The sequence below is a fragment of the Heloderma suspectum genome, chromosome 12 (genome assembly GCF_057233095.1).
Source record: "Heloderma suspectum isolate Gila_16-S chromosome 12, 16-S_ref, whole genome shotgun sequence".
Classification (NCBI taxonomy): Eukaryota; Metazoa; Chordata; class Lepidosauria; order Squamata; family Helodermatidae; genus Heloderma; species Heloderma suspectum.
Genome location: NC_139469.1, coordinates 2,153,846 through 2,166,039, shown reverse-complemented (window position 1 = coordinate 2,166,039; position 12,194 = coordinate 2,153,846). Strand labels below are relative to the sequence as shown.

The 12,194-nt window shown below is 48.8% G+C and overlaps 1 protein-coding gene across 2 annotated transcripts in view; it reads left to right on the top strand.

Moving 5' to 3' along the window:
* The window catches only part of CLEC16A (C-type lectin domain containing 16A), a 118,946-nt gene extending 108,233 nt beyond the window's left edge, over positions 1-10,713 (top strand). For both annotated transcript variants that reach the window (XR_014785487.1, XM_084818095.1), the window contains one exon: positions 9,575-10,713. Coding sequence is in view for 1 of the 2 variants with exons in the window: in XM_084818095.1 (XP_084674221.1) it covers positions 9,575-9,930 (356 nt within the window). In the remaining variant the exon portion in view is untranslated. The remainder of the gene's footprint in view (positions 1-9,574) is intronic.
* The last annotated feature ends 1,481 nt before the right edge of the window (positions 10,714-12,194 follow it).

Sequence of the window (12,194 nt, the reverse complement as noted above, 5' to 3'; positions counted from 1 at the left end):
TTGTCTTGTGACCTTTCCAGATTGGCTTTTCCCCCACTGCTGTTCTTAATTCTCCCTCTTGTCTTCTCTTGCTTGAAACAATCACAGCTCTTCCCACTTGCCAAGAAACAAAATACTTCTGGCCTCTGCTGGTGAGTGATGGTGGGATTCATCCAGCCAAGTTCCCAGCCTTTCATACTTGAGTCGTGGGAGACAGGGTTACACTTGGTGTGGGACTTGGTGGCTGGAAAATGTATCTCTCTTTGAGGGTGATATTGCAGGTCCAGGGGGAAAGAAATATTCCTAGCTTCCTGACATTGCTTCAGGCAGCCATTCAGCTATTGAAAGAATGGACCCCACTTCTAAAACTATAAGCATGAATTGGTTCAGGCAAGCTGTTTTCAAAGCATGAGGGGCTTGTTTGTTTTTTTATTTAAAAAGTCTGTGTTGTCTCTTCTCAGCTGTGTATTGGCCATTTTCTCATCCTTTTTGTAATACGTTTGCTACATGGTTTTATGTGGAATAATTTTCCTTTGAGCCTGTGATCTATTTGTTTCCTCTCTGCGTATTTCCACACCTACCTTTTCTTGACCCCAGGCTTCACCTTGCAGTGTGTTGAGTGGAGCAGCCTCATCTGCCTCAGGTTGCCCACGTTGCCACATTGCTTACATGCCAAACTCGTAATTGGACCCATTTTTCTAGCTGTGACACTGGGTGCGCCTTCTGCTGAATGCTGCTTGGCCTGAGCATTGGTGGTAGTGCTGAGCGTGTGATTTAATCCATTTTTAAAGAACATTTCTCTTTAGGCAGAACTTAAGAGTAAAGGCAAACCTTTCAGGCAAGAAAAGTACCTTCTACCCAAATTCCATGCATAAAGATTACACAAAAAAGAAGGGCATTGCCCCGTGCCTCTCTGTCTTTCCTCAGCAACTCCTGACCTTGCTGGAAAAAGGTCCTCTGACATATTTAATGTGCAAATGGCCTAACTGACAATGGGGCACACACCTCCAGCCAAGTCTCCTCTCTGCCATCTGTGCATGTTGGATGGCCCTGAAAAGCAAAGATGTCCCTTCCCCTCTCCCCTGCTACCCCTACCTCCCCCCCTCCCCCGCCACCACCACTCTAGTGTCATCCAATTATAGCAAATACTTTTAGGAAAGGAGTTCAAGTTACAGGAAGTCAGATTCCGGCTGAACATCAGGAAAAACTTCCTGACTGAGAGCAATACGACAGTGGAACCAATGACCTAGGGAGGTAGTGGGCTCTCCCACACTGGAGGCATGCAAGACAAGGCTGGACAGCCATCAGGGATGCTCTGACTTGGATTCCTGCACTTAGCAGGGGGTTGGACTCGACGGTCTTATAGGCCCCTTCCAAACCTACTATTCTATGATTCTATAAGAAGAGAGTGGGATGTGTCTCTACAGCCTGCTGCATCAAGGAATGGCCATCAAAGCTCCCTTGCCCAGAGTCTTTGCTCATTATCAGTTGTGACAGTTTGAAGGGCAGATTTTAATTTACCATGAAAGTTTTGGTCAATAGCATTGATGAATCAGTTAATCCATGCAGCCTGACTGAAAAGTGCTGTGGTGATTACGCTCATTAATATGTCGATGCCTTGGTTTGCCGGCATATCGGGCAGTGGAGACTAGTGTGATCCCAGGAGGGAGAGATTCCAGAGTGCCATGGAAAAACAGCTGTCTCGACAGTAACGATCTGCACCCAGCAATACAGTCTCTGCAGTGATTTTTAAGAGGCTAAGTGCTGACTGATGCCCGCCTCCTGGCCAAGACCCTTGTGGGGGGGGGGGTAGAAAAGACCTCTTGCTTCTCAGGCTGCTGCTTGCCCCCATTAGAGCCCAGGAGGGGCTCCCCCAGGATCTCTGGTAACGTTGCCAAGGCTCACTGGGCACTTGCCTTTCTCACTGTGTGCTGCTTCACTGGTGTCTTCAAAGCACCTTCTCCAACCTGGCACCCTCCAGCAGTCTGGGGGATGCTGGGAGCTGTAGTCCCACACATCTGGAGGTCACCAGGTTAGAGACGGCTGCCCTCAAGATATCCCCACCATGAGGAACAGCTGGGGTTGCTTGCACAGTCTGGGCAGCCCAGTCTTAAAGGAGGCTGTTGTTGTTCATCCTGGTGCAACCAGGATTTGTCAGAGGCCAGAAAAAGAGCAACTGTACCCTGGTCTCTCTGAGTCTTGGGGTCTATTCACTTTCAGAGACGTGGGGTGTGCTAGGCTGGATGGACAACTGTGTTCTTCACAGCCCGGCTCACAGAAATGGCCTCATACTTTGTCCAACCATTGGTCCAACTAGCCCAGTACTCCAGCTGGCTCTCCAGGCAGACAGAGGTCACTTCAGAGGTTGAACCTGGGACTTACTAGACTTCCTCTACCATTGAGCTCCCCATATTAAGAGTGTGACAATTTAAAATTGGTAGTCGTTTTTCTCCTAATATTTGTATTAGCCCAGCTTGCGAATGTGAACATCACTCTTTTCTCTTTCCCCCCTCCCACATCTTTGAGACTGTACAAAAGCCCAAGTCAAAGGTGAGAAGCACAGAGAACTTGTAAGCAGCGTATCTTCCTGCATCTTTCTGTTGAATTACACTGATCGGGGCTCCCCACCACTTTTCCGGCACAGACTGAACTTCTCTGTCAGCATTTGCCTTCTCAAGGTTAAAGGAACATCAGATGTTTTTCTCTGTAGCAGGGGCTCTGGCATTTTTCTCACAAGCCCTTCATTACTTCCTCTGTTCTCACTAAACAGTCTTTAAGCAACAAAAGGACCCTCCTAGGGGGGGCTTCCCTCCTTCATAGCATCTCCGTAGCATCTCCGCTCTTACTTCAGCTGAGTGGGGAGAGATTGCAACTTCCTCTGAAGTTCTTCCTCTTCTTAAAGCGATCTGGCTTTGGGCTGCCAGCCAAAGTGAGAATCTACTTTTTATTTCCCTGACACTAAAAACATGTACTGGATTGGGAGCCTCTTCTCAAATAAAACCTTAAACATTACCCATGAAAGGAACTGGTGCCTTTCATCTCTCCTCCACCTTTCCCTCCCCGCCAAACTCTCATTTTCCTCACTGGGGTATCCAGTTTCCTTAATTTAGTTCTCTGCTTCTCTCTCTTCCACCCCACCCCCTTGGATGCTTCCAGAGGGCTACTAGCAGTACCATCTGAAAGGCATTCTGGAGCTATTCTGTCTTTTCCTCCCTACTTATTTTTTTTCTGGTAAGAAAAAAGTCAGAAGTGGTGGGAAAACACAGGAGGGTTACAAATTGAAGGCAATGTCATTTGGATCTCCTGTAAAGTTCCATCAAGGACGCCGGGGTGATTGCACAGTAAAAGCCTTGTCTGGAAGCAGCCCTGCTTTGCTTTTGCTTTACTTTGCTTTGCTTGGAGCTTTACATGGCTTTGATTTTTATAGAATTTCAGTTGATTCTGTACAAGTGAAGTGTTCACCCTTCAGCTAAAGAATGCAACATCCATTGTGTCCACTCATTGCATTGCCTTGGGGGTTGTTCTGCAGGTACTTTGTGCTGAAAACCACTCTAGTTGGGGGGCCATCCTGACTTCCTAGTAAGAGCAATTCAGTTTCGTGCCCTCTTGCTGCTTAGGGTCTCTTACAGGGCAACCTCAAAAAGAGAGAACAAATATGTGAAATCATGTGCTAAAGGCCTTTTCACGAACTAAAACAAACCCATACTAACTGAGCTGGTGTAACATAGTGGCAAAGTGATGAACCTTGGAACCAGGAAGCCTCCACATCAGACCTTACCTGAGCTGCCAACACACTGGGTGTCCCTTAGCTAAGCCTCTCTTTCGTAGCATGATAATGACTGGCCAACCGGCCATCAACTGTGCGTGGCATTTTACAAGTAAAAGAGGGCAGGTCTCTTTAGCTCAAATTTGATGCAGGAGAGACACCGGAGGAAGGGCGGGGGGTGACTGAGGCAAAAGTAGAAGGGTGTGAGTGTAGCCCTATCTCAGCTGCATGCACTTAGGCTTAGTTAACGGTAGGCCAACAGTGGGTGGAAATAGATCTCCAGATATTTTTTTGGACTCCCAGCATTCTTGACCCTTGGCCATCCTAGGGGCTTCTGGGAGTCAAAGTCCGAAACATCCAGAGATCTACCTTCTGCCCCCTGCCCCCCCAGCAGGAGGACTTGTGCCAGGGGCTTTATGGAGAAGGCGAGTGCCGAGGAAGAGTTTGAAGAGTTTATAATGAGAGGATGTATGTGAAGCACTCTGAACACTCAAGTGCAACATAAACGCTGGGGGTGGAGGAAGAAAAGTTAAATGTGTGCCCATGTTCAGCCCGTGGGGTGGTGTTGGACCATGGAAACCTGAGTCCAAACCCCCACTCAGCCCTGAGGCTTTTAAATTGTTTTTTTTACCTTGGGCCAGTTGCCGTTTGGCCCAGCCTCTGCTTCATGGAGCTGTTGTAAGAGTAGAACAAGTGAGGATGACATGTGTGCTGCTCTGAGGTCTCTGGGCCGAATTTGGCTTTTTAAGGATCCAACGTGGTTCTGCGGATACTTCGCTTTGTGCCAGCTTCTGGGTTCCACAGAACTCTTCTGCCAAGCACTAATGAGGGAATGTGTGATCCAAACAAGAGAGCCAGTGTGGTGTATTGGTTAGAGTGTCAGACTGGGACTTGGGACACCAGGTTCAAGGCCGCATTCAGCCATGACGCTCACTGGGTGACGTTGGACCAGGCACTGACTCTCAGCCCTAACCTACCTCACAGGGCTGTTGTGAAGATAAAATAAAGAGGAGGAGGATAATGTACATTGCCTTGGGTTCCCTGAAGGAAAGGTGAGATATAAAAGTAACAAATAACCAAGATTGCCATAGAGGACACCCTGTAGGGTAGGTTACAATGTATTGTTATTTATTATGCAAATTTATATACTGCTTTCCACAGAGGTATCATAGTGGTGAATGTATAAAAAAAATACCATCAAAACAACAATAACTATAATAATAAAAACAAAAACGATACAAATCAATCAGCAATAAACGTCACACTCTGCTGTGTGCCGCATACCATAGCTGGCTGGGTCACACCTCAAGGAAAGCCTGTGTGAAGAGATGAGCTTCAAGAAGGTGTCCAAACATGGTGGCCTGTCTCAGGTCAGTTGGGGGAGTGTTCCAGAGGGTAGGGTGGGTGCTGCAACGCTAAATGCCGTGCCGCAAACCTCGGGAGCGTGTGGTACCCTCAGAAGTATAATCAAAACACTGGTGTAAGCAACCATACACGTGATTTTTAAACTAGATCAGCAATCAAATCTTGCTCTACTGGGAGACTAGCAGTGCCACCCTTCTTGTGGGCATCCAAGCACAGCCTCCTTGTCTTTTGCTCAAGAGACAGGAGACCCAGAGGTGATAAGGGGCCACCAAGCATGCCTCTGCGTAGCATCAGCAGATGTAAGGATTGTAAGGGGTGAGGTACCTGAGGAGGAGACAAAGTTGGGCTATTTTCCTGTGATCCATGGGAGATGCACGCCAGGTTCATTGCCAGCGGACAGTGGAGGCATGGAGGGAGACTCTCCTCTAAGGCTGGTGGGCCTCAAGCTATCTAGAGATCTGCAGGGTAGCGTGATGTATGTAGGGGAGCTTAGGTGCTAGTTTGGGTCAAAATGCCTAAAGCAGCTGTCACTTGGGGCTTTCAAAAGCTGGGAACCTTCCATGATTGTCACAGACAGAGCCCTAGGGCTGAAGGGAAGTGGAGCTATTGAAGGGGCATCTCTCTCTGTGCTACGAAAACTTCCTTTGCAGATATTTTTTCTATATAACCAAAATACCCTTATCCAGGCCTTTCTCATCCAGTTCCTTCCTTTACTCTGGACAAGCAATTATTATGCCCCCTCTGCTTCTGTTTTTCCCTGAAATCTCCCTCTTTGTCAAAGGCCATGTACCCAGAAGTGCCTGGAATGAGGGAGGGCTCTGTTGATTTAAGAAAACCCAATTTAGCTCTTGTCTCGCAGGTCTTTAGCGCATTTGATCCAGTACATCAGGGAGTATTCTTTGAGCAGCAACTGAGTATTGGCATAAGAGGACAGAAAGCAAAACCATAGATAGTAGTGATAATACAACAGCATAAAAACAATGATAAGCAGTAGGAGAAACACAACACTGCAGGCAGCGTGTAAAAGGCTTTGAAATCCTGCCTAAAAACGCAGCTCCTCAGTGCACTGTGTTTTGGATTTGGGGGCTGTCTGGGGAGAGAGTGCCCCACAGACCCTGGGCAGCCATATAGACAGGTCTAGTAAGTACAGGTCAGCCTTCCCCTGTGTTGGACTGAAACTCCCATAATTCCCAGGCTGTGCTGGCTGGGAATTATGGGAACTGTAGTCCAGCACAGCCGAAGGGCACCAGGCTGGGGAAGGCTGCCATAGCTGATCCTCTTGCCTCCACGGGAGTGGAGCCTACAGCAGCAGCATCTCTTTACTGGACCGAAACAGAGTCTGTCTGTGTGTGTGTGTTATATGGTTGCAAATTGGTGGAAGTTTTTTTGTTGTGTTGAGGAGGAAACAGAAGAAGGGTGGCAACGGGGAAAGGGTTCCAGCTGTAGAAGAGGTGAAAGAGAGTTAAGGGGAAAACCAATGATGGCAAAAGGAAAAGCAAGTGGACAAATTGCCAGATAAATACTGGAAATAAACACAAGCTGGCCACAAGAAAAAGGCATAATGTTGAACTTCAGCATGAAGCACAAAGGTTCTGCAGAACTAACCCTTCCTGTGTCTTTTATGCTGCTGGTTTCCCGTGGGGGTTCAGTGCCTGATTCCTGGTGCAGGACAGTGCAGGCAAGTGGCCCTTCCACAAGTTTTCTGGGACTGGGGTCTTCCTGTTGCAGGAACAGTGCCCACAGCTTCCTCCATTGCCTGCAATTGCCTCCATTGCTCGTGGTGCCAAAGTCAATTGCTTATTCTAAGTTTAATGGACTAGTCCAAACAGAAGCGTTGTTCCCAGGAGACCCTTATAAACCTCAAGGAATTACTCAGAGAGGATGCAGAATAACAACCAAATACCTCGTGGAAAGCAGGGCTAGTTTTCCCTTCTGCCATGGATTGTCCCAACGGTGGCCTCCAGTGTGCATCTTGGGGCTAGCATCATGGTTTGCATCACTATCCTAGGCTGCTGCCATGTTGCTTTCAAAACGCAACGGAAAGCAGCCAAACCACTGCAGAATGCTTCGCTTCATCTAGGCCAGCCTTGCCCAGCTGAGTGCCCTGGAGAAGTGTTGGACTACAACTCCCAGCATCCCTGCCCATTGGCTATGTTGGCTGGGGCTGAAGGGAGTTGGAGACCAACTCCTTCGCATGCCGCAAGTCCCAGGTTCAATCCCCAGGATCTCCAGGTAGGTCAGGAAACACCCCTGCCTGAAGCCCTCGAGAGCCACGGCTGCAATACGGACCCAGGGCTTGACTCACTATAAGGCAGCTTCTGATGTTCCTATGGGTTATAGTCCAAACCACCTGGAGGCACTGGGTTGGGGAAGGTGGATCTAAAAAATAGTCTGCACGCCTGCATATAGGTACAGTGAATTTTAGCACCATGAGGGCATCAAGTGTGTCTCTCACTTGGGAGGTCTCCATACTTCTGGAGGAGGAGCTCCAGGGTTATGACTGGGGGTGCGGGGCAGGGGAGCATATCAAGTTGTTACCCAGCCTTCTTGAGAACAAGAGCCTTGCACCCTCAGCCACTCCTTGACTTCAGTCTTGAAGCTTGGATTAGACAAAAGTTTTGTCATCAAAGCATAAGACTAACCTGGCGGGATCAGACTTGCCCAGCCTCCTGGCTCCCACAGTGGCCATCCAGGTGCCTCCAGAAAGCTCGTGAGGAAAGCTAGAAGGCAATAGCCCACCCATGCTGTTGCCCCCAGCAGCCTTCGGTGGCCCAGTGCCTTGGAACCGGGGGGGGGGGGCTCGCTTCCAGCTGGCCCAGAGCGCATGCTGCAGGACAACACAGGTGGGGAAGCGCAAGCCCGGGAGCCCAATCGGGCGCTCTGCAGCTCCCCAGGGGGCCCTGGCCCCAGCCCCTTTCCTTCACTGCCATGCGTTTGCAGGTTTCCTGGCTTTCGTGCAGTTTGTTCCCCACCCTAAAAGGCTGAAATGCCTCTCCTGCGGCTGAGTGGCTGGCAGCAAGGACTTGAAGCTACAACAGGCTGGGATTTGGGACCCTGCCCTTTTTGCCTTTGGCCCTGTCCACCGCTGGAGTGCAGCCCCCAGGAATTTTGCTCCTGGGCTGAAAGTGGTCCCCCACCTCAGGCGTAAGGCATCTAAATTTGTGAGTGAGATAGTCCTTTAAGGAGCAAGGTGGTTAACTCTGGAGGAGCTCTGGGAAGCACAATGCTGTGTATGAAGCTGCCTTATGCTGACTCAGACCCTTTGGTGCATCCAGCCCAGTATTGTCTGCTTCAGACAGGCAGTGACTCTCTATAAAGTCCCAGGAGGAGAAGCCCACGGAGAGGGGGGAGGCCTTTCCCTGACCTGCAAGCCGAGATCCATTTAGCTGGATATGCCCAAGACGGATCCTGGAACCTTCTACATGCAATGCTCTACCACGAACTCTGGGCTCTTCTCCACGATCCTGCTCCATAGTACTGGGCAGCAAAACAAACTGACCTGCACCGTAGAAATGCCTCTTGAATGGACTTCTCCACATAAGAGACCTTTTTGCACCGCCTCCCTGCCCCCTTCAGTCGGTATCAGCATTGCTCTGTGCTGCCCAGCCTCTTTCCCTGTTTGGCTCATTCCCGTTTCCCAAAGATCTCATCGGTGCTTCTAGGCTCCGAACAGTTCACTGGTGCAGAGCAGTCCGGAATGTGTCTCGCGGTGCAGCAACATGATTTTCATGGCACTCTTAACAGTGTACAGACATGTGCTTTCCAGCATTTATTGGATCCAGGCTTCCCCCTTGGCCCTGGAGGTGTATAAGCTATCGTATTGCAGCACACCTGGGTGACTGAGACTGGGTTGTGTTTGAAAGGAGATTTGAATTCAAATCCTCCTGCATTGGAAGTCCAACCTTGAGCATCCTGGGTCCTTTTCCTGCTACCCTGTGAATTCGCTTTTGTTGTTGTTCAGTCGTTCAGTCGTGTCCGACTCTTCGTGACCCCATGGACCATAGCACGCCAGGCCTTCCTGTCCTCCGCTCTCTCCTGGAGCTAATTTGCTTTTATCCATATGCAAATACTGTATGGCAGCCTCCCACAACATGGTGTCCTCAAGCCATGTTGGACTAGAACTCCTAGCATCCTCCAGCATTTCTGGTTGGGGAATGCTGGGAGTTGTAGTCTGACATAGGGGTGGGCAGAAGGTTGCTCTCCAAATGTTTGGGGCTTCAACTCCCGGACGCCTCTGCTAGCATAATCCGTGGTCAGGAATGCTGGGAGCTGAAGCCAGAAACATCTGGAAATCTACATTCTGCCCACCTCTGGTCCAACACAGCTGGAGGGCGCCAGGTTGGGGAAGCTATTGTAAGGCATTCTAATTCCTAGCAAACTTCTAGGCTCTTTTAGCATCTCACAATGCTTGTTCCACACTCACGTAACAGGGCTGTGTGCCTTTCTTCCCCTTCTCTTTAACAGAAGACTCAGCAGCTCTTGAGCAGCCTCAGGCCGCCGCCGCCTCCAGCCACCTGTCAGTCATGGATGACTCTTCTATACAGATCTCCAAATCTGGCAAGAACCACGCAAGGCCCACGGAACTGGAAACGTCAAACTTGTCCCCTAGCCTGATCCCTGCCCCTCAGCCCACAATCTCTCTCATCTCAAACCACAGCACTGACGCGCTGAGCGTGGAGTCGCTGACGCTGGTCCCGCCGGTTGACACGGACAGTATTCTTGCCGTTGGCTACGTTCAGCCACCAGCCCCAGAGGCCGACGTTGGCACAGAGGCCGGCGGCAGCAGCCTTAGTCATTCATCAGAACACGACGAGAAGTGACGGGCAGAAGCAATTCTCTCCTCGTTCACGTGAGCCGCTGTGGGGGCCTGTGGCTTGCTGTTGGGTAACATCTCGCAGCCCTGGCACCTGAATCTCTTAAACAATAAACATCCCGCTTTTAAAAAAAGAGAAAAAATGGGAGGAATCTCGCTGAAACCTCGAACTGGTATTGCACACTGGTATTGGGGTGGGGGATAATTGAAGGGAACTGGTAACGGCATGAGCTTCGAAAGGACCTGGGGAACTTTCCTTTGCTATTTTTTTAAGCCACTAATACAGCCCCACTTATATGGACCTCGGTGTCAGCAAAAGCAGTGACTGCAGCAAAGCAAACTTCGCCATATTGTGATCTTCGCCCACTTTGTGTACGTGGAGTGCTTTCGCTTCACCTGGAGAAAAGGGCGATTGACCAAGGGACCTTGGAGAAGTTTTTCCCCCCCATTTGGGCAAATCTCCTTTCTTGTCTGCCAGCTGTGTTCAGTTTGTTTTACTTCTCCTTTTATTTGAAGGCATGAGTAGAATGCTGTGGAAATCCCAGCTGAGCTGGCCGCTTGTATTTATAGTGCCGTCAACTTTAATCTTCAAATTGTGTGTCTTCAGTGTGTAATAATTTTAACTTGAAGTTGTATGCACATCTGTTGCGGGTGGGGGTTTGCAAACACAAAATAATTCTGATTTTTGGCGACACTCTAAAGGGCTTATTTGGATGAATACATTGGGGTATCTTGGGCAGAGTTTTGTGTAAAGGATTTCAGAGGAACGTAAAGTATTTTAGCACACTGATGTTCTCGTTTATTTTGCTGTTGTTATCTTTTCTATATATGTGCACAGCACCCTCCTGCTGCAGAAGCTTTCAGAAGGGGGTATACACAAGTGAATGCACCTGGCTTCACATGGGCTAGACCTGGGGAAGTACAGGTTTTCTAAAATCCATTCCATCTGTGTTTCGCAGATTGTCAGGCATCTTTTGTTCCATCATCTGTTGACAGAAATTGATGTTTCTGTTTCCTGAACTTGTGTTCACATTGGAAAGCGTGCACTTGGCCAAAAGACCACTTCTGAAAATGCGCAGATGCCCTCCAGATGTGCGTTTTCAGTCAGTTTTGTGTGTTCTTTAATCTTTCATATTTTTGTACAACTAAATTTGCATACAATCCCAGAAAGTTTTTTAAAAAATAAAACAGTCCATAAGTCTGCGGAATCCGTGGGTTGGATTCATAGAAAACTGAACTCATTGGAGTCACTTGTGGATTCTCCAGCATCCCTGGTTGGAACAGCCCCTGGTTTGGTACAGTGAAGCCCTCAAGCAAACTGACGCAGCTGTCACAGTGGGGCACGTTGTGCTTGTCCCGCCTGAATGAAGCCCCTGGCCCCCCTAGGCATGGCCCCTCCATAGGACATCGCTGTGGTCCCCTGAGGGAGGGGTCTTTCCGCTCCATTCCCCTAAGGGGGAGGCTGCCCCGCAGCAGGGGGGAGGGGACAAACACATAACCGTCTTGGCCTACGACTCTCCCCTGGCTTCAAACTGAATTAACTGCAAAGTTATACGCTGGTTAGGGAAGTTTGGTTGTAGTGACTGAAGATGTTCCTGCAGGCTTTGACCACACATGCCTGAGTATTCCCATGAATTAAAATTAAGGTATTAAAAAAACTCACACCAAGCTGCAAGGGTCCTCCTAGAAAACATGCCAAGTTTCAGCTGTCTGGGTTTTACAGTCTTGGTGCTATGACACAGGTAGGTGGAAAGTCAGACACCCATCCTCTTCTTTTATTACATACTACGAAATCCAAATTGCATCCTACCAGCATAGTTCCTGTCTGCCACTTTGCATCTTCCTTCTCCCCCCCACCCACAAATCTCAGACAGGTGAAAGGAGAGTGCCTCCCTTCCGTAACAGGTGTGCCTTTGCTTTACTTGTTCCCTACTTTAGTTGCTCATCAATGTGAAATAGACTTCATGTTGGGAGTTTCTGTGATGTAAACGTTTGTTTTCACACTTCACTAGTAATCAGGGGCTGTTGGAGTGCCAGTGCCTTAAATGTTAGCTTTCCATTTGTTGGGGAAGTAATTTAACTATTCTGATGCTCCTGTCAATGAGTGAGTTGAGAGAGGGCTAAATGATTTAGGCGCAAATTAGATATGCCCTAAATTTGTGAATGCAATTAATTTCATGTTTTTGTTCTGTAAGTGGCAACTGTGGAAATTCGAGCAGCCTTGTCCTGACAAAAATCCCCCTCCTGTAAAACTGCACTTGTATTTCAAGA